At 43.1% G+C, this 24147-nt stretch overlaps 1 protein-coding gene across 2 annotated transcripts; it reads right to left on the reverse strand.

Moving 5' to 3' along the window:
- Nucleotides 1-3: 3 nt before the first annotated feature.
- On the reverse strand, nt 4-23004 carry emilin2b (elastin microfibril interfacer 2b). Of its 2 annotated transcripts, XM_070553122.1 has the most exons (9): nt 22749-23004; nt 22560-22685; nt 19386-19567; nt 17543-19291; nt 1202-1411; nt 1073-1126; nt 945-995; nt 756-872; nt 4-466 (listed from the first exon to the last, which is right to left on the reverse strand). In XM_070553122.1, exons 1-9 carry the CDS (start codon nt 22865-22867, stop codon nt 138-140), a joined length of 2937 nt encoding a protein of 978 aa, XP_070409223.1. In that variant the 5' UTR covers nt 22868-23004; the 3' UTR covers nt 4-137. The 2 variants fall into 2 exon arrangements, with proteins under 2 accessions (XP_070409223.1, XP_070409224.1); XM_070553123.1 differs by lacking the exon at nt 945-995.
- Between the last annotated feature and the right edge of the window lie 1143 nt (nt 23005-24147).

Raw genomic sequence — 24147 nt, forward strand, 5'->3', positions numbered from 1 at the left:
AAAAAGCATTTAAAAAATCACAATCGGAGCTGTGTGGCAAATTTCTGTGAACTCTTCAAGGAAAATTATTTTTTAGTGTCCTTGAGTTCTTGCAGAAGATAATTCTCAGGTGTTTGTGCTGTAAAGTGTCACAGTAGCTATCGTTTCAGTGGATTGGCGTACAGAAGTGCGGCACTAAAAGATGACATCTGCGGCGAGTCTGAGATGGCGAGCTTTCCAGCGGTCAGCATGAGTGCAGCTTGGTCCCCACGCCTCATTGAAACAACCAAACTCAGCAACGCCGAACCACCACAGTGGCATTGATCATGTGACAGCGATGCTTCGGCTTCAGACAGGAACCCTGCAGAGTCCAGCTTCTGGATGCTGTGGTCAGACACCGACAGCGCAGCCTCGATGCTCTGTCCTCTCTGGGGTGAGAGGACGGCCGTCACCAGATACCGGCCGTCTACTGGAGCTGTGAAAGTACCTGGGTAGAAGTTTTTTATACATTTATTGACAAAACTTTACTTAAATAAGCTTTCCAGAGTTTTTGTTATAAATATTTAATTAAGCAGATTCTGAGCTGTAATTTCTAGTCATATTAGCTGAGAGTAGCTCTGGTAGCTAAAGGGACATCCTGCAAATCTAAGACGATCATAGGTGTAAACATGTAATTGTATCATCAAAGACTTTTATTATTTAATAAATCAAAATTTAAGAAGGAAAAAGTGATTTTACTATCATTAAAACTCATTTTGAGGCTTCTTTTTTGTTACCTGTTTGAGCATCATAATGTCCTCCATCATTGACCAGCACCTTGTTAAATTTAATGATTCCAACTTCCCCTTCAGAGTACGGGAGAGTTAAACCAGCTGAGAAGGACACCTCTCCACCTGGAGCAGAACAGGAAAAGTGATCAAATATAACAGGAACAGATTATCTCAGTATAGGTCATAAACTCAAACCTGAAGGTGTGGCAGGTTTCTGTGGTGGAGGCCTTAGAGGTATTTTCAGACCTGTTACACAAATAATTACATGATTTATACTAAAAACGTCTCTGAAAGGCTCTGGAAACAGTTTGAGGACCATCTACCTGTGATCAGAGGTACACTGGGCTTTAAGGAGTCAGTGGATTTAACAGGAGAAGCTACAAATAGAGATGAGTCATGATATGATGATGAGAAACATTAAGAACAGCAGGAATTCATGAGTCTGGCCTCACCTGGAGCTCCAGCAAAACCCTGAACGGGCATCGTGATGCCGTCGGCCCCCTCAGGTGGCTTAGATGAGGCCATTTTTCCAGGAGGGCCGGCTTCTCCGGTTTCCATCACAGGTGGCTGTGGGAGGGAGGGGTCAGCTGAGCCAGTTGACAGTCTAAGGCTTGTACTAGAAATCTGAGGAGGCCTGACCTCCCCCAGTCCAGCAGGAACACCTGAACAGAACAATAAGCGACACAAGGATAAAAACAGCTGATCAAATGTACACACCCCTGAAAGATGTCTACCATCCAAATTATACCAGCAAGACTTTACAAATCCTTCTTTTATTAGTTTATCTCCCTAAAGTTTTTCATATAGATGTGGCAGTGTGAGCGTCCTGTCACAGTGTCCCGATTGATCATGCACCCTGGCTACTTGGCCAAGGGGATGTCCCTTTGGATGACTGGTAAGCGCGTGTGACTCTCACCCGGGAGTCTGGGGATCGAATCCCGCCCAGGCCCTCGTTTCTCCACCTTACCACATAATGTAAGTTTTAAAAAAAAACTACACAACGACTGTAATTATATTATCATTTCATTTATAAAAATCTTTACCACAACCATTCATGATGGCTGAAAGTGTTGGATCCCGGACAAGCCCCCAACTTATTTTAAGACTAGGCTTGTTGCACCACCATATTAACTAGAAATAGAACACATTGCTGAGTTTGAAAGAAGACAAATAATCTATGTAGAAATTCATCAAAAACCTGAACCTAACCGTAACCCAACCTGCTTTAAATTTATTCTTTCACAGAATTAGCCAGGTAACACAGAATATTCTGTATTATTGCTAGAAAGTAAAATAATGCAGAGGAGTGTAACTTTGAATACACCTGAAAACATGAGTAAGCATTTTTGTGTTTATTTTTAACATAAAGAGAAATGATCATACTTTTGTAGAGTTTGTTGAAATTTCTAATTTCCAAATGTTTTTGAACAATATTAGCACATTCTCCTGACAGAAGATCATTTTAAAATTGCTACTGAGCTATTGGACCACATCTTTCAGCTTCAGGTTTTACAAATTCATCTTATTTCAGGTGTTACTTCATTGCCTTTGGAGTTTAATCTACAATGATAGCTTCTCTGATTTCATTTTGCGACAATGATTCAGAAAATTCCATCATCTTAGTGTGAAGCGTATTTACAAGGAGAAAATACATTTTTAAAAGGCATAATATGGGCTGCTGTACTTAAATTTGGTGCACATTTTGAGGTTTTGCAGGGTTTTGTAACTAAAAAGTACAGTTGCATTCACTCTTTTTGCCCAAAATAGACATGAACAACATCAGACATGTTAATTATGTCTATACTGAATGTATCCAGGTCCACATTTTACTGTTTGCAACAAGCTACATCCAGGACTCAAATTGTGAAGCCAAAAACAGCCAGCTAGCTGCTGCCAAAAGCGAGTCATTCACCACAGACTTCATAAGTGCTGAAAGAGATGGCAGGTGAATCTTTTTGTAAATCCTGGAGGTCTTTCATCTCACCCATGAGGCTTGGTTAAATTTAAAACAGGAAGTGTTTAAATGGGTGTAGTCGAGTGTTGTAAGGATCAGGACCGGTGAGACGTGTGGGTCGGTTGGAGGAAAATTTAGGAACGCCTCTTTTAAAAGAAAGTTCTATTTAATGCAAAATTTTCTTTTACATTTTGCAATATTGGTTTTACCAATTCTCAGAATGTTTTACTTGGATGCACATTGACAACTAATTGGAGTCAACATGATGCAAGATGGCTGCCATGGCTAATTGATATTAGACACAAAAGGCTGTAATTCAGCTGATTTTAAATCCTGATCTAAAATCTAGGAGGGTAGTAGCCGAGAGCCCTCCCAACCTTCATTCCAGTGCCTTTGGACCGTGTTAGATTTTTCGTCGAAACATTGCCATTTTAGATTGTTTCCACCATCGAACCTTTGATACACATGTCTCCATTTCACTGGGCCGACCCAACAGACCCCCTTCCAGGCCATTTCAGGGCCTAAGCAAGTACCTGTACTGGGGTACGTATTCAGCAATGGCCTGGTTGAGTTGCTGGGTAGAACTTGTTAACACGTGCTGAGTGGTTGTAACCACAGACGCCACCAAACAACTGGCATTTGTATAATCGGAAGAGTTGTAGGAGAAGTAGAACAGATGGAAAAGAAATTAAGCAGTATTGAGGCTGCCTTAAAATCGCTGTTTCGAAGATGCTGCCGGCTGTATTGGCTTGCCATTTGTTACTCCAGCTTTTTGTGTTAATTATAATGTTTCTGAGTTGTTTTCCGGCTGATGCCCGCCTGACTCTCCTATGATCGACTTACCCTCCTTGATCTTTGCTGGAGCCTAGGACCACCTAAGCTCCTAAATGCCTCGTGTAGACTGTTGTTTGGCCAGCTGTTCAATGAGGTCCCGGCATTTCTCATCACCCTTCACTGTCCAGCTGGGGTGGCCAGTGGCATAGGCAGTGGCAGCGCGGTAAACACAGGGATGTCTGGTTTAGGCCTAGTCCACACGTAGCTGGGGTTTTTAAAAAACGAATATCCGCCCCTCCAAAAACTTGCATCCACACCACCTCGTTTTAAGAAAAACTGTCCACACGTACTCGGATTTGTTAAGGACATGCCAGACCTGTAGGCGGCAGTACTTCCCCCATCTTAACCTCGTCCTTCGTCTGTGGTCTTCCGCAAGGAGCAGTAATTCCACTTGCAAAAACAAACAAGCAAAAAGCGCTTGGACAATTGATAAAGCGAGCGCAGCTCTGAGGGCATCCATGCTGTCGGCTAGTGTAAACACAGGTCACACACGTGATGTCAGCATTTTTTTGTCGCGGAAAGTGACGTTGCGGACCTTAAAACTCCGGTTTTGTCTGTCCACACACAGACACCCCAAACGGAGAAAACGCAGATCTTCACTTTGGCCAGAGTTTTTAAAAAGATCCGTTTTCGTGTGGATGACAGGCCAAAACGTAGAAAAATATCTACGCTTTGGCAGATCCCCGGCTACGTGTGGACAGGGCCTCAGGCTCCAAGCACTCCGGATGTGCCCTGTGGTGGTAAACTCCCACCCCAAATAATGTAGCTGAAATCTCCCCCAAACACTGTAATTTATTCCACTTTTTGGTCTCACTGTAAAAAAAAAAAACTATTTACGTCATGCAGCTGCTTTCCCAAACCCCCAGAACGGCAGAAAATACGGCATACTTCAACAGAATAAAACTTAAAGTTATTAATGTCCGTGGGTGCCTTTTGGCGCTCATCATTGATCAGTGTCATAACAGTCGTGGTATGCTAACGTCTTAGCAATGTCTTTAAAGCTCAAATTCTGCTGAGAGGACCCAGGCATCATATTGTCCATGTGACCTTCCCCCTCTCAGAAAATTCCCAGAACTCCTTTAGTGGAAACGCAGCTTTAGTCAAGCATTCACCTTTTGTCTGTTAGCAAAATAACTAATGGACCACTCGTTTTCATGAAACCTTTCATGGATATTACTTATACAACTGATTAACTGTTGGAATCAACCCTGTTCACGATGGCTGCCACTTCTAATACACATTAACAAACACGAAAAACGCATAAATCTGAACACATTAAATTGGGGGGGGGGGGGGGGGGGGGGATTTTGTTGTGCTAGTGGCTGAGAGTCACTTAAGATCTTTAAGGTTTTGGAGGGGTCAAGATTTGATCTGAACGTAAACCTCTGGAATGCCAAGCCTTTCAAAGGTGACAGTTCACGTGGTTCACACATCCGATAATTGTTCATGCTTCAGGTGCATCAAACACAATGTTGTGATTAGAGGACCACTGATGGATCTTATTAACACGCCGAAAACAAAAGACTATCTGAACCTGTGATTATGGGCTTGAAAAGAGAAAATCACAGCTCACACCAGGAGTGATTCATGAGAATTGGATCCCAGGTTTATCAACAAATCAACCCCCTCCAAGGTGTATTGTTGCTGTGCTTCCTTCCACCTTGCTGCCCCAGGAGGGAAACCATCACTTAAAAGGCATACCAGCAGCATACCAAGGCTCAACCACATGTCTAGCAAGTCATTTCACCTCGGGGAAAAGGGTCGTTAAGAAAAGAAGCCTGTTAGAGGCGTGTATGCTGATGTGTCGCCATAAAACGGAACTGGAGGGGAGCTTGTGAGTGTGCACTCTTGTCTCAGTCGCTCCTCACATAAAGCGAGGCATGTGCTGTCTTTGATCTAAGCGATCCAGGAGTGATTTTAGTCCTGGTGCCATGAGCACAGGATGTGTATCTGCATACATCTGGATAAAAGGGGGGTGAGGTGTAAACAAATACAGCTGGATCTGTAGACATCCATCCACAGAGGCAGGATGGGAAACCCTCACATTGTTGTTAGTCATTTACTCACCAGCAGTTCCTGATTACAACACCAAAGCTGCCACTTTCCAAATGACAAATCACCCCCTAATGACTGCGTTGCAGCGTGTTGACTTTGAGTCACCAGAACTCCCAGGTTTGACTTAAGAATCCATAAAGTCAGAACATAGTGTTTAAAACTGATCTCAGGAGACAAAAGAGATGTGCTGAACGTTCCCTAAACAAGAGAACGCCTCCTCGGTTTGAGTAAACAGGCTCTAAATAAGTAGCAGCAGGCAGACGCTGTGTCCTTAAGGGCTGGATGTCGAGTCTGGTCTTGTTCTGGGTTAGGGTTATCACAGTTGACCAGAGAGTGTGAGTCCGTTGTATCTCACACAGGTCGCCGACCTACGAGTCCAAACACTTCGCAAGGTCTGTGGCAGGAAAATGATTTCTTATCTGTAAGTGTTTCCATAAGAGAGCTAAACAACATTGCAGTGAGTTGTTCCCAAAGAGAAATGGAAGAATCTTCTTTCTTGTGCATACACAGAATAAAAGACTAATAAAATTTTACTTTTAAACAAACACAAAAGCAAATACAGAAAGAGACTGAGCATCAATTAGATCTATGACGATCAAATATTGTGAACAAAGCAATGATCAATCAATAATATGGGATCAAATGAGCACAAATTTTAGTCACCTTTGGTCTGCAGAAACAGAACAGCTCCAACAAAAGAGAGAATGACATGATTTAACCAAACATGTCAACAGTATAAAACTTAGATGTGTACTATAAATGATAATAATTTAAATCTGGAGCTCTTCATAACCTTGTACAGCATACGGAGGCAGCGTCATGGTAGGGGCATAGATGGTGTTGATATTCACTACCAAAAAATCAGTTGGTGATTAAAACCAGCCAATATTCAAAATGACTGGCCAGTCTGAGTCCAATGTGTGTTTTTTCCCTTTTCTTGGAGTTTGTGAACGCACCATTACCAAGCAGCTATTATAAAAATTTAACATGTTTCCTAATCCAGTAACTCACCTTACTACTGGTGCTAGCAAATAACAGATCTTCCAAGTAGACGTCAATTATAGTTTATTAAAGACCAAGTTCACTTGTTTTTTCCACACATCTAGAGTGATCTCTAGTATGAATAAATACCTTGTGATTCAATCTCTGAGAAAAAAGTTCAAGCAGTCCTGTTTCAGGAACTAGAAGTTAGCTAGATGGGAGGTGAGCTGAAGACTACGGGATTTGGGGTCTTGTTTCCTGATATTTAGACATCTCGTCTCTAATTGTCTAAGAGCAATGTAACTCTAACACTGACTCTGCTCTGCAAAGTGGATGTTTTATCTCCACAAATAACACATGGCTGGAGGAGTTCTGCCATGCTGTGGTGTTGCTAATGCTAGCGCTTAGCTTCTACTAGCTGAGAAGTACTCTGCCGTTTTCTAGACACTAAATCAGGGGTCACCAACCTTTTTGAAGCCGAGAGCTACTTCGTGGGTAATGAGTCATATGAATGACTACCAGGTTGATATAATACTGACCTTTGAACCTAAATTGATTATTTTACATGAAGTTTAGTTTTTGAAACAAACAATTTATTGTTTAAATAAAATTGTAGTTTATAAATCTATATTAATGCATTTATGATTAAAAAGATGGCTGCAGAAAGTTTTTTTGTTTTGTTTATTAGACTATTTAGAGAAAAGATCTGTTGGCACCTTATGTAGTTCCTGGAGGAGCCATGGTGCCCAGGGGCACCATGTTGGTGACTCCTGCACTAAATCAACAACAGCCTTCCCTGTCACAAGCCAAGAAAGATGGCCGAACTCATGAATATTAACTTACAATGTGACATAGATCTGACTGGATTTTCTAATCTAAACATTTAGCTATCTATTTTAAATCAGTAGCTAATGCAGAAAGTGAGGGTAGAAGACTATTTTCAAAATTAGCCTGCATGTTAAACTCAGAGTGACTGGTCATGTTTTACAAATAACAGTAGAAAAGGGTTCCCAGCGAACTTGTCCTCAAGATTACTCAGAATCTGTCAAGATCATTACCAGCAGGTCAGAGCTGTATAAAATAATCATCAGTATCAGCTCTAAAATCTAGAATATGTGCATGACCGTATGATTAAAAACAAACATGTGAAAGCAAGCCAGCAGCTTCTGAATTCAAGGCGGTGGAATATTTCAGAGGCTAATTTAAACCTGATCTGGTTACAGTTTACCTACCAAAGCAAAGCTATGAGAAGAAGGCCCTGTGGAGAAAGAAAAACTAAAAACAGCTGCAGAAAAGACAAACACTGTTTTTGTTTTATGGAACCATATTCAGTCAACAAAATCTTAAAATATATTTACTTTTTTTATTACAGTAAATCATAATTGTTCTCATACATGAGAATCACAGAGAAAAGATCGAATATCCACAATTTAGATGTGAACAAGTACAAGCATTATTTCACTAAAATCATACCAAGTCATGTTCAGATGAGTTTTCTTTGGAAAAATAGCTTACCTTATTTTACGTCTTGTTTATGCATACATATGTTTAAAGTATTTATATATACCAATTAAGTCTTTAACTTGACAATCATATATATACACTCAACAAAAATATAAATGCAACACCTTTGTTTCTGCTCCGTTTTTTCATGAGATGGACTTAAATATCTAAAATTCATTCCAGATACACAATATTACCATTTCTCTCAAACATTGTTCACCAATGTGTGATAGTGAGCACCTGTGCTTTGCTGAGACAATCCATCCCACCTCACAGGTGTGCCACATCAAGATGCTGATCTGACATAAGTAGTGCACAGGTGTACCTTATACTGGCCACAATAAAAGGCCATCCTGGAATGTGCGTTTGTTTATTTATTTATTTGCTTTATTGGGGGTCTGGGGACTCAGAACCAGTCAGTGTCTGGATTGACCTCCATTTGCCTCATGCAGTGCAACACATCTTCTTCGCATAGAGTTTATCAGGTTGTCAATTGTGGCCTGTGGAATGTTGGTCCACTCCTCTTCAATGGCTGTGCGAAGTTGTTGGATATTAGTGGGAACTGGTACATGCTGTCGTATACGCCGGTCAAGCACCTCCCAAACATGCTCAACGGGTGACATGTCCGGTGAGTATGCTGGCCATGCAAGAACTGGGACATTTTCAGCTTCCAATAATTGTGTACAGATCCTGCGGTTGTGAGGCCGGTTGGATGTACTGCCATATTCTCTGAAACGCCTTTGGAGACGGCTTATGGTGGAGAAATGAACATTCAATATACGAGCAACAGATCTAGTTGACATTCCTGCTGTCAGCATGCCAATTGCATGTTCCCTCTATGCTTGTGGCATCTGTGGCATTTTGCTGTAAGACAAAACTGCACATTCCAGAGTGGCCTTTTATTGTGGGCAGTATAAGGTACACCTGTGCACTACTCATGATGTTGGATCAGCATCTTGATGTGGCACACCTGTGAGGTGGGATGGATTATCTCAGCAAAGCAGAAGTGCTCACTATCACACATTTAGACTGATTTGTGAACAATGTTTGAGAGAAATTGTAATATTGTGTATCTGGAATGAATTTTAGATCTTTAAGTCCAGCTCATGAAAAATCGGGAGCTGAAACAATGGTGTTGCATTTAAATTTTTGTTGAGTGTAAAATGTTTAAATTATTGCATTATTGTGATTGGATCCCGGACGAGCCCCCAACTTATTTTAAAACAAGGCTTGTTTGGCCGCCATATTAACTAGAAACTGAACACATTGCTGAGTATGAAAGAAAACAGATAATCTATGTAGAAATTCCTCAACAGTCTAACCCAACCTGTTTTAAATTCATCCTTTCACAGGTAACACAATCAAATCAAATTTATTTATGACGCGCTTTTCATACAAATGCAGCTCACAGCACTTTACAATATTAAAAGCAAACAGGCAGCAGTCGGTTTCCCACCCCTCCCACACAGATTCACATAAGAGATCCCCTTTGTATCCCTCCTCCCACCCTCAATCCCATCCCAAGCAGATGCAAACTCACACACACACACACACACACACACACACACACACACACACACACACACACACACACACACACACACACACACACACACACACACACACACACACACACACACACACACACACACACACACACACGTAAAAGAGAAAGGGCTGCTGGCTGAGCGCAGGTGTAGTGAGCACAAAGAAGAGGGAAACGCCTTCATAGGAGCCAATTGCACCGGGTGCTGCAGGATCGGCAGCAGTAGCCTGGGCAAGAGGAGGCACGAGAAGCACCAGGCAGCCACAGCCCACCGCTGCCCCGGGGCAGCCAGCCCCCACAGAGGAAACACTAGTTTACTAATGAGATTAAGATAACAAGTTAAGAAACAAATTAAACACAAACAGCTGATAAATAAGAATCTAAATAAAACACACTGATAAAAGATAACCAAGTAATTTATAAAAATATTGTACAACAGATTATTAATACTGGTTAAAACTAAAAACAGGCTAAAATAGATCTAAAGCAACTAAAAACTATACTAAAAAGGTGAGTCTTGAGCCTGGCCTTAAAAACAAGAACACTCTCTATGGCTCCGAGGTCCTCTGGCAGACTGTTCCAGAGGCGAGGGCAATACAACTGGAAGGATGCCTCGCCTTGGGGAGTGTGTCCTGACTTTTGGAATGATGAATGAGGAGATGGCTGCCAGAGGAGCCAGGGACCGTGAAGGCTCGTATTTATGAAGCAGTTCTGAGAGATAAGAAGGCCCAAGACCATTAAGACATTTAAAAAACATTAAAAGAACCTTAAAATCGATCTTGAAACGTACAGGAAGCCAATGCAGCTTGTTTAAGACAAGTGTAATATGCTCCTGCCTCCTGGTCTTCGTCAGGACACAAACTGCTGAATTTTGTAGTAGTTGTAAACCTGAGGTACTCTTTTTGGGGAGACCAGAAAGCAGGGCATTACAGTAATCAATTCTACTGGTGATAAAAGCGTGCATCAGCGTCTCTGTATCAGCCAGAGAGAGAAAGGGGCGGACTCTGGCGATGTTTTTCAGGTGATAAAAAACTTCGTCTTCGTCTTCCTCCGCTTATCCGGGTCCGGGTCGCGGGGGCAGCATCCCAATTAGGGAGCTCCAGGCCGTCCTCTCCCCGGCCTTGTCCACCAGCTCCTCCGGCAGGACCCCAAGGCGTTCCCGGACCAGATTGGAGATGTAACCTCTCCAACGTGTCCTGGGTCAACCCGGGGGCCTTCTGCCGGCAGGACATGCCCGAAACACCTCCCCGGGGAGGCGTCCAGGAGGCATCCTGACCAGATGCCCAAACCACCTCAACTGGCTCCTTTCGATCCGGAGGAGCAGCGGTTCTACTCCGAGTCCCTCCCGAATGTCCGAGCTCCTCACCCTATCTCTAAGGCTGAGCCCGGCCACCCTACGGAGGAAACTCATTTCGGCCGCTTGTATCCGCGATCTCGTTCTTTCGGTCATTACCCAAAGCTCATGACCATAGGTGAGGATTGGGACGTAGATCGACCGGTAAATCGAGAGCCTGGCTTTCTGGCTCAGCTCCCTCTTCCCCACGACAGATCGGCTCAGCATCCGCATCACTGCAGACGCCGAACCAATCCGCCTGTCGATCTCCCGATCCCTCCTACCCTCACTCGTGAACAAGACCCCGAGATACTTAAACTCCTCCACTTGAGGTAGGACCGGAGGTGGCAAGCCACCCTTTTCCGGTCGAGAACCATGGTCTCAGATTTGGAGGTGCTGATCCTCATCCCAGCCGCTTCACATTCGGCCGCGAACCTACCCAGCAAGAGCTGAAGGTCAGAGCTGGATGAAGCTAGGAGGACCACATCATCCGCAAAAAGCAGAGACGAGATTCTCCTGCCACCAAACTCGACACACTCCACACCACGGCTGCGTCTAGAAATTCTGTCCATAAAAGTGATGAACAGAACCGGTGACAAAGGGCAGCCCTGGCGGAGTCCAACCCTCACTGGGAACAGGTCCGACTTACTACCGGCTATGCGGACCAAACTCACGCTCCTCTGGTAAAGGGACTGAATGGCCCTTAACAGAAAGCCACCCACCCCATACTCCTGGAGCGTCCCCCACAGGGTGCCCCTGGGGACACGGTCATAAGCCTTCTCCAAATCCACAAAGCACATGTGGATTGGTTGGGCAAACTCCCATGCCCCCTCCATCACCCTTGCAAGGGTTTAGAGCCGGTCCACAGTTCCACGGCCAGGACGAAAACCACATTGCTCCTCCTCTATCTGAGATTCAACTATCGATCGGACCCTCCTCTCCAGTACCTTGGCGTAGACCTTTCCAGGGAGGCTGAGGAGTGTGATCCCCCTATAGTTGGAACACACCCTCAGGTCACCCTTCTTAAAGATGGGGACCACCACCCCGGTCTGCCACTCCCTAGGAACTGCCCCCGATGACCACGCAATGTTGTAGAGACGTGTCAACCATGACAGCCCTACAACATCCATAGCCTTGAGATACCCAGGACGAACCTCAAACGCCCCCGGGGCTCCGCCGCTGTGTAGTTGTTTGACTACCTCAGCAACTTCTGCCCCCGAGATCGGACAGTCCATCCCCAGGCCTCCCAGCTCTGGTTCCTCCTCGGAATGCGCATTGGTGGGATTGAGGAGCTCCTCAAAGTATTCCTTCCACCGTCCGACTATAGCCTCAGTTGACGTCAGCAGCTCCCCATCCCCACTGTAAACAGTGTGAGCGAGTTGCTGCCTTCCTCTCCTGAGGCGCCGGACAGTTTGCCAGAACCTCTTTGGAGCCGATCGATAGTCTTTCTCCATGGCCTCACCAAACTCCTCCCACGCCCGAGATTTTGCCTCGGCAACTGCCACTGCTGCACCCCGCTTGGCTATCCGGCACCTGTCTGCTGACTCCGGAGACCCACAGACCAGCCACGCCCTGTAGGCCTCCTTCTTCAGCCTGACGGCTCCCCGAACCTCTGGTGTCCACCAGCGGGTACGGGGGTTGCCACCACGACTGGCACCGGCCACCTTACGACCACAGCTAGCAACAGCCGCCTCGACAATCGCAGAGTGGAACAAGGCCCACTCGGACTCAATGTCCCCCACTGCTCTCGGGACGTGGTCAAAGCTCTGCCGGAGGTGGGAGTTGAAGACCGTCTTGACAGGTTCTTCTGCCAGGCGTTCCCAGCAGACCCTCACTATGCGTTTGGGTCTGCCAGGTCTACGTGGCATGTTCCCTTGCCATCTGATCCAACTCACCACCAGGTGGTGATCAGTTGACAGCTCCGCCCCTCTCTTCACTCGGGTGTCCAAAACATACGGCCGCAGGTCAGATGATACGACTACAAAATCTATCATCGACCTGTGACCTAGGCTGCCCTGGTACCAAGTGTACCGGTGGGCATCCTTATGTTCGAACATGGTGTTCGTTATGGCCAAACTGCGGCTTGCACAGAAGTCCAATAACAAAACACCGCTCGAGTTCAGATTAGGTGGGCCGTTCAGATTAGGGGTCCCACCCTGGAGCCAGGCCTGGGGTTGGGGCCCGTGAGCGAGCGCCTGGTGGCCGGGCTTTCGCCCATGGGGCCCGGCCGGGCCCAGCCCGAACCGGATACATGGGCTCGTCCAACTGTGGACCCACCACCCGCAGGAGGAACATGAAGGGTCCGGTGCAATGCGAATCGGGTGGCAGACCAAGGCGGGAGCCTTGGCGGTCCAATCCCCGGACAAGAAAACTAGTTTTTGGGACATGGAAGTGATAAAAAACAATTTTTGTAATGTTCTTAATGTGGGGAATAAAAGTTAGCTCAGAGTCAAAAATAACGCCCAGGTTATTCACTTGAGAAGACGAATTAAGAGTTAGTGACTGTAGCTTTGGAAAATTTTCTCTCTGGGTCTCAGGACCGATGACTAAAATTTCGACTTTGTCCCAGTTAAGCTCGAGAAAGTTTTCTGCCATCCAAGATTCAATTTCCGAAATGCAATTAAAAAGGCGTCCAATGGCTGTGCATCAACGGGACACACAGAGATGTACAACTGTGTATCATCTGCATAACTGTGAAATTGTACTCTGTGTCGCCCAGTGACGCCCCAAGTGGAAGCATATACAGATTAAAAAGCACTGGGCCTAAAATCGAACCCTGGGGCACACCACAAGTACTCTCACAGGTCTTAGAACAGAAGGTATCTAGACTTACCATAAAAGTCCTGTCTGTGTGTCTGTGAGATACGGAGGAAACCATTTATGGACAGCACCAGAGAGGCCGATGTGTTTTCACCGGGTTAAAAGAATGTTGTGGTCCACTGTGTCAAAGGCAGCGCTTAAATCTAGTAGAACCAGAACGGTCACTTTCTGTGCATCATAATTTATTCTTATGTCATTTAAAACTCTTAAAAGGGCTGTCTCAGTGCTGTGGTTTACTCAAAAACCAGACAGAAATTTCTCAAGGACATTATGTGTATTAATAAAATCATTAAGCTGTATTAAAACAAGCTTTTCTAGAGTTTTACTTAAGAATGGTAAGTTAGATATCGGTCTGAAGTTGTTAAAATCACAAAAATCTAAGTTTTTCTTCTTCAAGAGGGGCCTCACCACCACCCCTTTAAAGGCAGCAGGAAAAAACCCTGTTTGAAGAGAACAGTTCATCATGGTTAAAATCTCATCTCTAAAATATTCATAAAATGGCTTAAAAAACGAAGTAGGAACTGGATCTAAAAGACGTGGTGGGCCTCACCGAGGAGAAAACTTTAGAGTTTCAGCCCCAACCAGGACAAAACTGTCCAGTGTTTCCTCTGGTAAGGGTACACACTCAGATTTCGATAAAACCATGTCACTGTGAGAGGATAAAATGTTGCATCTGATTGTGTGTTCTGTGAATCAAGTCAACCCAGAACATTCTTTATTAAAGTCACACTTGAAACCATTTTTCGGTAAGCCAATATTAAAACATTGTCTAGATTAAAAGTATTTCTTTAATTCCTTTAGCTGTAATAAACATTTCTGGGATTCTCGCAATTGGAGGACCAAAAGGTTCATGACAGCTCTTTCCATCCTGTTTCCAGCCCTGTCCTTCAAGATTAACAACCAGTGTGACATCATTCATAAACACACTCACGAATTGCCTTTGGGACCTCATTTTACAGTTTGTTTCAGCAGAGAAAGAAAGAAAGAAAGAAAGAAAGAAAGAAAGAAAGAAAAAGAAAGAAAGAAAGAAAAAGAAAGAAAGAAAGAAAGAAAGAAAGAAAGAAAGAAAGATCCATCCTGTAGCATATATTCCAGACGCACTAAAGCTCCTGGATCTTGGTGAAAGGGAGCCTGAGACAAGCTGAGTGCAGATCACAATGTGACCTCCAAGCAGCATTTTCCAGTCTCCTCAGATTAACTTGAAGTAGGAGTTTAACAAAAGGTCACGTTTGCAGGCAAAGTCAAATAACTCAGAGAGGCATCTGGATCACTAACTTATTCGTTGGATGACATAATTCAAAAAGCCACAGGGTGGAGTGACAACATTTCTTACTCATCACATGCATGTTTCTTTCTGGAAAAAATAAATAAATTAAAAAAAAGGGATAAAAAACGGTTCTTCAAGATCCAAAAATTAACATAAGCTTTCCAGTTAAAGGCTCCTAAAGAGGCTCCAGACGACACAGACCGCTGCATCACCTGCCAAAAGAAAGCAGGGACTGAAGCTGTTCCCAGAGGAAGCGCTCTGGCTCGTAAACAGCATGGGAATGCTTATAGTTCACATTTACAACAGTCCGGTTCAGTCTCGTAGGTCCCGTTAAGAAATAGAGTCAGACTAGAAGTAAGTTGCATACAAACTGGTAAAAAAAACATCTACTGGAGCAAACATGTAACAAAGAATCAAATGTCTGAAAGACAAAAAGGAAGTGCAACTAAGCAATCAAGTCCCCATGACCAGTGGCGGTTTTACCATTAGGCATAGTTGTTTGCCAAGTGCCATAAGACCACAAATAAGAAGAAGAAGTGAGGCGGGAGCATTTATAACAAACTCAAAGCGATAGTCAAAACATTAGGCATGAAATGGAGTTATCCTAGTGGCTCCAATAAAAGAAAGAAGTAGCTTGCTTTAAAAAGGCTTTTATTTTCACTTCTGAAAGTGATGCCATTTTTTGATGTAAACATCAAAGGAAGCAGAAAAGGAAAGACAATGGAAAATGTTTAAAGAGAGGAAAACATGGACCAAAATGGAAAACAGAGAAAAAAAATAAACAAAGGCGAAAGCACAGGAGCACTGACAGGAAAAAGAAAGCAGAGCAGATATTGAAAGCGCTCAGAGGGAGGGAAATACAGGAAAAAAGAGGAGGACTAATAAAAAGGGAAAATAACTCATGTCAGAAGAGGGGAGAGTTTCGCAAATCCAGTTAAAGGGAATATTGTCGAAAATTTTGTGTAAGGGGCCCCATGTCTGTGTTAGCCTTGGGTCCCCAGATTGCTAAATCCGCCACTGCCTATGACACCAAATTAGAGACATTTCCCAGAACATTTAACGGACCAATGTTTCCCAACTTTTGGTATGATCACAAAAAATTGTTCCGCTGCTTTTGGGCTGGGATTGGAACTTTGCCCCAAGCAGAAGAGTTCCAAAATCCTGATGTCTATTATTGTCTGTTAATCACAAGTGAGCAGAAAGTGGACCAGATGAAGAAGGAGCTTATCCAAAAGACAAAGATCTGTTCCCTGGATCCAAACAGAAAGTACAAGACTCCAGAAACAAGCAGGAACAAGATTCCTCTGTAGGGGCTGGTCTTCACCTAAGAGATGAGCTCATCCAAGGTGAACACAGACTAGACCTACTGCCCCTCATCATCAAAAAGACTCTGCTAAGGTGGTTTAGTCAACTGACAGAGATGCCCGGTCACTTCCCTCTGTAGGTTTTCCAGCTATAGCTATAGATGTAGACTCTGGACTCACCGGAAGGATTATTTATCCTCTCTGGTCTGGGAATGCAATGGGATACCCTGAAGGAGTCTCCCTTGTGAGCCCAGACTGGAAAATGGATACATGACCAACAAAAATCTATATTAGGAATTTCTAATAGTCTTTTCTGTTTACCTTTGCAATGAAATTTGATAAAAAATTTGCTTTAAATGGACGTTTATTCCAATTTTGCATAAGAATAAAAGAACAGTTTTGATAGGTGTTGCTGGTGTGTGACTGGGCCAAATGAATGAAGCTGAATGGATGTGCAGGTGCAAATAGCACAAAAGCACTACTAAAGCTAGCTTCATAATAATTAGTTAGCATCCTGCTGAAACAGGAAGCACATGGCTAATGAACACAACATTAAACCCAAAACAAAAATATGAACTTTTTACCATAAAACACCATTATCATTAGCTTCTCCACATTTATTCATCTTGGCAAATGCTTTAATTTTTGAAAATCGTACACCTAGAATGTAAAGTTTTGAGCACCAACACACACTTGGATACACAAACAGGTCTGCTGTTAATGCCAAGGCATTGCTCAACACAAGTGAGGTCTATTACCAAACCAAACATGTGTCTTCAATCAGGTCTGCTGGTTTTAAATGAGAACATGGTTTAAGAGTATCCAGCTTCCCCTCGCTCACACTCAGAAACGCCGGCCAACTCTTGAGCCTCTCCAACAGCGCAGCCAGCGTGTGATACAAGAGCAGGCAGCAGCTGAAAACTCCTGTCAAATGTTTGACTTATTTGCTGCTAAAGTGTTTTTATGTGATGAATTTAGTCAGATAAAAGCTGAAATAGAAATCTAGACGGTTTAACTATAAACAGAGATGTTAGTTTGCAGGGTGTAGTAAAGGCTGCAAGGAGAGAAGCTGCAAAATTCATTTGTTATTCTCCGACAGAAGTCTGACGTGTGCTTTTTGTATGACTTCTTTACTGAATCACACCTGAAATCAATGAAATGTGTAAGTGATGTTTAGTTTAGCACAGAGGACTCACCTTCACTCCCAGGAGAACCCTTCATCAGGACTTGAAGGTCTCTGGCTACATTCAAGACGCGGTTCTGGAGGGTCTGACATGTTCCCTTTAGTCCACCGATATCCTGACCCTGAGCTTTCACCGTCCTGTTCAGCTGGTTCACACAAGCCCACAGCCTGCTGACGTGCTTGTTCAGCCCATCTTTGATCCTCAGGATGCTGCTGGAAATGGGATCCAGCTTGTTGCACAGAGACTCCACGTTAACCATTCGGCTGTCCATGTCGGCGATCTCTGCCCCTACGCCTTGAGTTGCTTCTCTGCAGCGGTCAGCTTCAGCTTTCACCTCCTTGCCGAGTTGGTCCAGCCGCTGCCTCAGCTCCTGATGCTGGGCTCTGTGGAGCTCCAAAAGGTTGCGGGTCTCCTGCTCACCTCCTGTTTTCACTTGATCCCAGGAAGTGTTACGGTTATTCTGTGTTTGAGACTGCTGGAGGGCGATATCTGAGATCAAGTCTTCTACTATCCCTAGATGGACTTTCAGGTCACTTATCTCATCGTTTAAGTCCTCGATTCTGCTGTGGTTAAGGAGTTGTCCCCTCATTGACTCAACATTCCTCATCTGAATGTTTAGATCAATCTTCATGGTATCTACAACAGATTTATAGCTCTTCAAATCCCTCTGAAGGTTTTCCAGGGAAGTCCAATTAGCTCTACAGTCTTGTGAGCACACACTTTTGAGTCTTTGGTCCAGATTTTGAACAGAGTTCTTTAGTGACTCATTTTGACTATCAGAGGGTGAAGTGGCGCCTGTGTCACCCAATAAGTTTGAAAGTTTGTCCTCCATGGAGCTCAATTTGCCCTCCAGAGTCTTCTCCAGGTCTTTGACAGCCTCTTCCTGTTTGTTCCGAAGGCTCTCCTCTACAGAGAGGCACTGTGCCATCAGTGACCTCTCCGATGAGTTCAGATGGGTTTCAAGTCTCTCCAGACGAGTCAGAACAGAGTCAGATCCTTCGGAGTCGACTTTCCCTAGATCAGCCACTTTGGTCCTCAGATCTTGGATCTCATTTCGGAGGTCACCTTCTTTAGAGTCCATGAGCTCAGCCAGGCTGTTGTAGTTGGCTTCCTGTCCTTCACACTGATCCTGAACAGAGAGGATTTTATAATCACAGGAATTCTTTAAGTCGGCCATTTTGATTTCCATACCTTCCATCATTTCTTCTCTAAGAGACCTGATCTGATCGTCTACGTATGCTCGCAGGTCTACATCACCTGCCGGGGATGCAGGAGAGACTGTAGGCGGAGGGGGGTGAGGACCCTCCATGAGTAGACGAATTTGTCCATCATGGTAGTTGACTCGACCCAACAAGTCATCCAAGGTGTTGCTCTTGGACTCCAGGTCATCCTTGACTTGGTTGATCTTGCTTATGACATCATCCACCTGTATTGTCTCATGATCAAAGGAGAAGTCCTGCACTTGAACGGTTTCAGCTTCTGCTCCTTGTGCGCTGGCAGGAAGTTTGAGATCATTCAGCAGCGTGGCCAGCATCTTACTGGCGTCCTCCTGGAAATCCAGCCTCAGACTGGAGGTCATGTCGGTCATTCTCACCTGCATGTCAAGGACCATCTGTGATAGGCGCTGCACCTCCTCCTCCAGGTGTTGTTCTCTTTCAGGTCCTCCATGACCAGCTCTTGCCCTGCCACCTGTCTGACCTCCAACCTGCCCCTCCCTTCCTAATAGGTGGTTTCTCTGGTACTCCATCCTCTGGTTAGAAGCTAGAAAAAACACACACGTGAAACCTTTTGTTTGAGTTTTTGGGACTCAACTCTAATTTCATGTATTGTTTAAGCCGTTCTCCTTCCTGCTTACCTTGTGGATTTGGGAAGTGCCTGGTTGCAGAGGAGACGTGGGGCAAACGCTCCGCATGGAGCAGCCTCAGGTCTTTCACCTCCATGCAGTCGTAGCCCTGGTAGCCAGGGCAACACCTCCACTCCAACTCTGTTACAGTCTTGTAAGAAATCTTGTACATGGGCCTGAAATGTGTTTGGTATCTGGAAAAAAAGGATTTAAAACGTTAATATTGGCAGAATTATCTGTGGATTCAACAGTAGGTGTTGTTTAGGTTTCTTCTAGCTTTAGCGCTTCAAGCTTACACATCGTTTTATATATACAAACTTTATCTCTAGCAGATTAACACAATTTGGGAATTAGAAATGTAAGAAAATACTGATACACTGAAATATCGTTATATTTCTTGTTCTGATACTGAATCGATATTTTAACAAATTTGGTGATTTTCCTTATTGAGAATTTACACACAATTCTTTTCTATGGTGCAATTCAAACTCTGATAGGGGGGAGCAGTTTTTACAGCCTTCGTCCTGATGGAACGATGAGATCTTGTGTTAACGCTAGATGTGTCTGGTCTGAGTTTTCCAATTAAAATCAGTCTAAAAAAAACTACAATTATTGTTTTGTTTTCAGTATCGCGATACATATCATCTCCATTGTATTGTGATATCCCGTATATCGTATCATCAGATTCCTGCCGAAACACACCCACCCTTACACTCACACACACACACACTAGGGGCTGCATGACTTAATAATTTTTAAAGTCGACAGTCAAGTAATGAAAATCTAGTCGACTTTGACTAATCATTGACTAATCATACACCTGAAGCGGCTAAAACTGACGATGGGTGACCAAGCGGTTTTTTCAGATGAACGTTAGGAGGTGACGCTCTGGCACAGCGCGTCGCTTTTTGACGCCCGTGGTAAAACAGAGATTTCACCAAATTGTGACCTTTACCCTCTTGCAATTTAACCTTCCCCTCACCCCCACCCTAACCTTTACCCAGTATGTCAGTCTAAATTTTCAGTTAAGCGTGTCTGAGAGGAACGATAAAACGTGAAACAAAGCTTTGCATGCGCAAGCTGGTTAAGGTTAGGATGGGGGTGAGGGGAAGATTAAATTGCAAGAGGGTAAAGGTCACAATTCGGTCAAATGTCCATTTTACGGCGGGCGTCAGATACCGACGCTCTGGCACAGCGCGTCGCCTCCCAACGCACAGGGGCTCGTCACCTGCTGTCTTTTCCGAGGACTGCATCTTGTCAGTCATTATCACATGACAGCGACTAGTCGATGAAAGGCATAAAAAGTCACTACAGAGCAGTGAAGTCGACTAGCTGACACAACCTCTAACACACACTGGAAATCGTAACTTTAAGACACAAACAAATAATCTATCAAAGATTCCAAACAGGACCTGAGAGATGCAGCAGCTTTAGGTCAGTGTGACTTTTTAACAATCACCTTGTTTTAGGGATGAGTGATCGGGCAAATAAAATGTTGTTTTACAGTGAAATCATAATAACATTCTGATAATTAAATTTTTTAAATTACTTCTTTCGTTTTGTTACTGAACAATGCAACTATGCCGTTTCCCCCAATTTAATAAAATCAGCTGTTTTATGAAAACTAAGATGATGCCACAGCTGGAAATTAATGACTCACCATTTCAAACATTGACCTTAAAGCTAAAAATCTCCACCCAGTAAAAACATCTTCACACTCCAAAGTGATCAGACTCAGAGTGTGTCACGTATGAAAGAGTCTTTGTGACATATCTATGATCTCATTGCTTTGGCAGATTGTTAAAACATTGGCTAAAGCATTTTAGAGTTTAAATCAACTAATTACCCCCTTGTTGAAACTATAATAATAATTTATTAATCAAACTGTGATATATTTCATTCATGAAAGAATAGAAGATTTTCTGCCATTTAATAATAATAATGCATTGAACTTATATAGCGCTTTTCTAGACACCCAAAGACGCGTTTTCACACACACTCACATTCACACACTGCTAGTGATGGTAAGCTACTTGTAGCCACAACCGCCCTGGGGAGGTCTGACAGAGGTGAGGCTGCCATTTGGCGCCGTCGGCCCCTCTGACCACCACTAACACAGGCAAGTTGGGTGAAGTGTCTTGCCCAAGGACACAACAGCAGGATACCCCTGGCGGGAGCTAGAATCGAACCCATGACCCTCCGATCACGAGGCAACCCGCTCTACCACCTGAGCTACTGATAGGTTTACTTCTCAACTAGGCCTTGTTGCCATGAATTTAAAGGAAAGAAATAATAAACCATAAAAAATATTTCTCCTCATTTTAGTTTTTTTAACATACATTTTCCTTATTCTTAAAGTCCACCAGACTAAAAATAATCAGTTGACAGGCTGAAAATTAATGACAAATCAGCCCAAGTCTTAAGCAAAAAATAAAATAAATAAAGAAATAAAATAACTAAAAAATCTGAAAATAAATATTTATAGGAAACCGTGGCCCAAAATGAAGCAAAATATAAAGAAACAAGGAAAAACTTTAGTTTTTACATTTGCATTCAGTTAAAGGTGCAGTATGTAAGAATACAGTGATAGTTTTATTGTGAGAGAATCCCAAGAGTCTAAAGTTTCAGTCATTTAGGAAGGAAGGTTATACTGAAACATCCAACGTGCTGCAGGGATTTTCAGTTTTTCACCTTTTAAAACAAAAAGAGGGACGTAGGCTATACTGTTTGCCATCAGTGAGTGTGGGGGGGTGTCTCCTGTAAGCTAATACTGCAGCGCCCACAACTGCAATTTGACAATGGCGGGAAAAAGCTCCAGTTGTTTAAAGTGGTTGCCATAATCAACTTTTACCACAGGGTGTCATTTTTACTTCCTTTCTACATAATGCACCATTAATGGAAAATTATTATCAATTAAACTTGAAAATCAAACCATGTCTTAAATGATAAACAGATGCCCTCACACATGAGATAATGACCTAACTGTGCTCTGCTGTTGGTCATTCCAAAAGGGGAACCATAGTAATGACATAAATCCAGACCCTGGAAAACAAACTGAAATATGATAAGGATGCTGGAAGCCTACAGGAACCAAAAATAAACAACTGATGAGGGTATTTACCCATTAGTTTTAACATCGTAAGACACCGGTTGCTTTATTTTGTTTCAAACAGAATAAAGACTTACATCACTTGTTGCGCACAGTCAGGCTGCTCCAGTGGACACGGTAAAAACTCCGGCTGCGCAAAACTCTCCGTCCCTCCCACGACGGCGCAGCTCACGTTCTTGTGCACAACATAGGCGCACCAGTTCCTACAGATAACGATATTGTAACTCCGTAGGTTAATGAACGGAAACCTACAGGATGAAACTCACTTGCTCCTCTGACGCGTTTCGGCGCCATGATGCGCGTTTCCCATGCTGTGATGGAAAGGTGTGCCGCTGATGGGAGGAAACGTTAATAAAAGGAGAAGGAGTTCCAGTCCAAGATTCATGGCTAAGATGTTTAAAAGTGGTTCCGATTGTGGTCAGTAGTGAAAGTCTGCGGTGCGTCAGAGCTGTGCGGTTGTTCCGCTTCTTCTGCGGTGCGCAGATCTAAACAAGCTCCTTCCACACATCTGGGTTGTGACGTTGCAGCGGCAGGACAGATGCCTCACCTCCCTCTTCTTTTTCTTCCCAAAGTTTTTTTTAATGCAATGAAATTGTGATTTTTTTAAACTTTATATTAAAACAGTATTATATGAATATAATGATTTATAAACATGAATACAGACAAAAAAATTATAGATATTTGTGACTTAATTCAAAAAACATGTCTTATGACTTTAAATTGAATTACTTGTATATAAAGTTTTGAAAAAATGTTAAATTCCAGAAAGCAGTATCAGCTGGTGCTATGAGTGAAAATATTTCCCTTCATAGTCCATTTATAAGTATTACAATGACGTGTTGGAAAATTACAATTCTAAAAAATCATTAACTCCTCTACTAACAATAAGTAGTTTTACAGCTGAAATAAATTATCAAAGAAATTGATAATACTCATACATGAAATAATACTCATGTCCTTATTCACCTTTTATTTTGACAGTTTGTTTTGCAGCTCGAGTTTTCTGTGTTTCTATTCATTTGCCCCTAAACGTGCAATACTCAGCTCCACCAGTAGGTGGAACTAACGAGACAGAATAATTGAATTAATTCATATTAAAATGACATAAAATGAGAACAAATAAACGTCTTACATCCACATTTATGAACTCAGCTCTATATTTAACTGTGTGAGTGAGAATGAGGAAATGGAAAGAAATGGAAAAGGAGATCAAATGCCTTCTAGCATCAAATTCAGTGATGTTGATTGGCCAAAAAATTCTCTAGTTCTCCCTATAACCTAATTTTATTGGCTGTTTAGCTGCAACTTAGAGGCACTTTTCCCAGCACCTCAGGGGTGAAACGGTGAAAATATTGAGTCTGGTGGAATAAAGTCATTGTTTAATGAGAGAAATCTGGTGAAAATGATGAACAAAGCACTCAGATTGTATGTAGGAATAAGAAGGAAATCATGTTGTCAAAGTTGGGTAGAGAAAAATGCGTCAGAGGTCTGAAGTGAGAGCTTTCTTAATATACAACAAAGATTGTTTATAAGAAGTGTTTCTCACTTTGATCCATTTTTAAAGCCCCAAAAATGTAACCTTTTTAACACCGATGTCTTTGTGCCATTTAATAACTTTTTCCTATCATCAACAAAGTATCTCAGGGATAATGTGATTCACCTGCT

The sequence above is a fragment of the Nothobranchius furzeri genome, chromosome 7, assembly GCF_043380555.1.
Source record: "Nothobranchius furzeri strain GRZ-AD chromosome 7, NfurGRZ-RIMD1, whole genome shotgun sequence".
NCBI classification, from domain to species: Eukaryota; Metazoa; Chordata; class Actinopteri; order Cyprinodontiformes; family Nothobranchiidae; genus Nothobranchius; species Nothobranchius furzeri.

What these genes read in the sequence shown, in the direction of transcription:
- emilin2b (XM_070553122.1), bottom strand. Translation starts at nt 22,867, where the DNA reads ATGAATCTTGGACTGGAACTCCTTCTCCTTTTATTAACGTTTCCTCCC. An exon ending in GAAACGCGTCAGAGGAGCAA is followed by an intron (nt 22,686 to 22,748) that starts GTGAGTTTCATC and finishes CGTTATCTGTAG; the next exon opens with GAACTGGTGCGCCTATGTTG. An exon ending in GAAACCTGCCACACCTTCAG is followed by an intron (nt 873 to 944) that starts GTTTGAGTTTAT and finishes GTTCTGCTCCAG; the next exon opens with GTGGAGAGGTGTCCTTCTCA.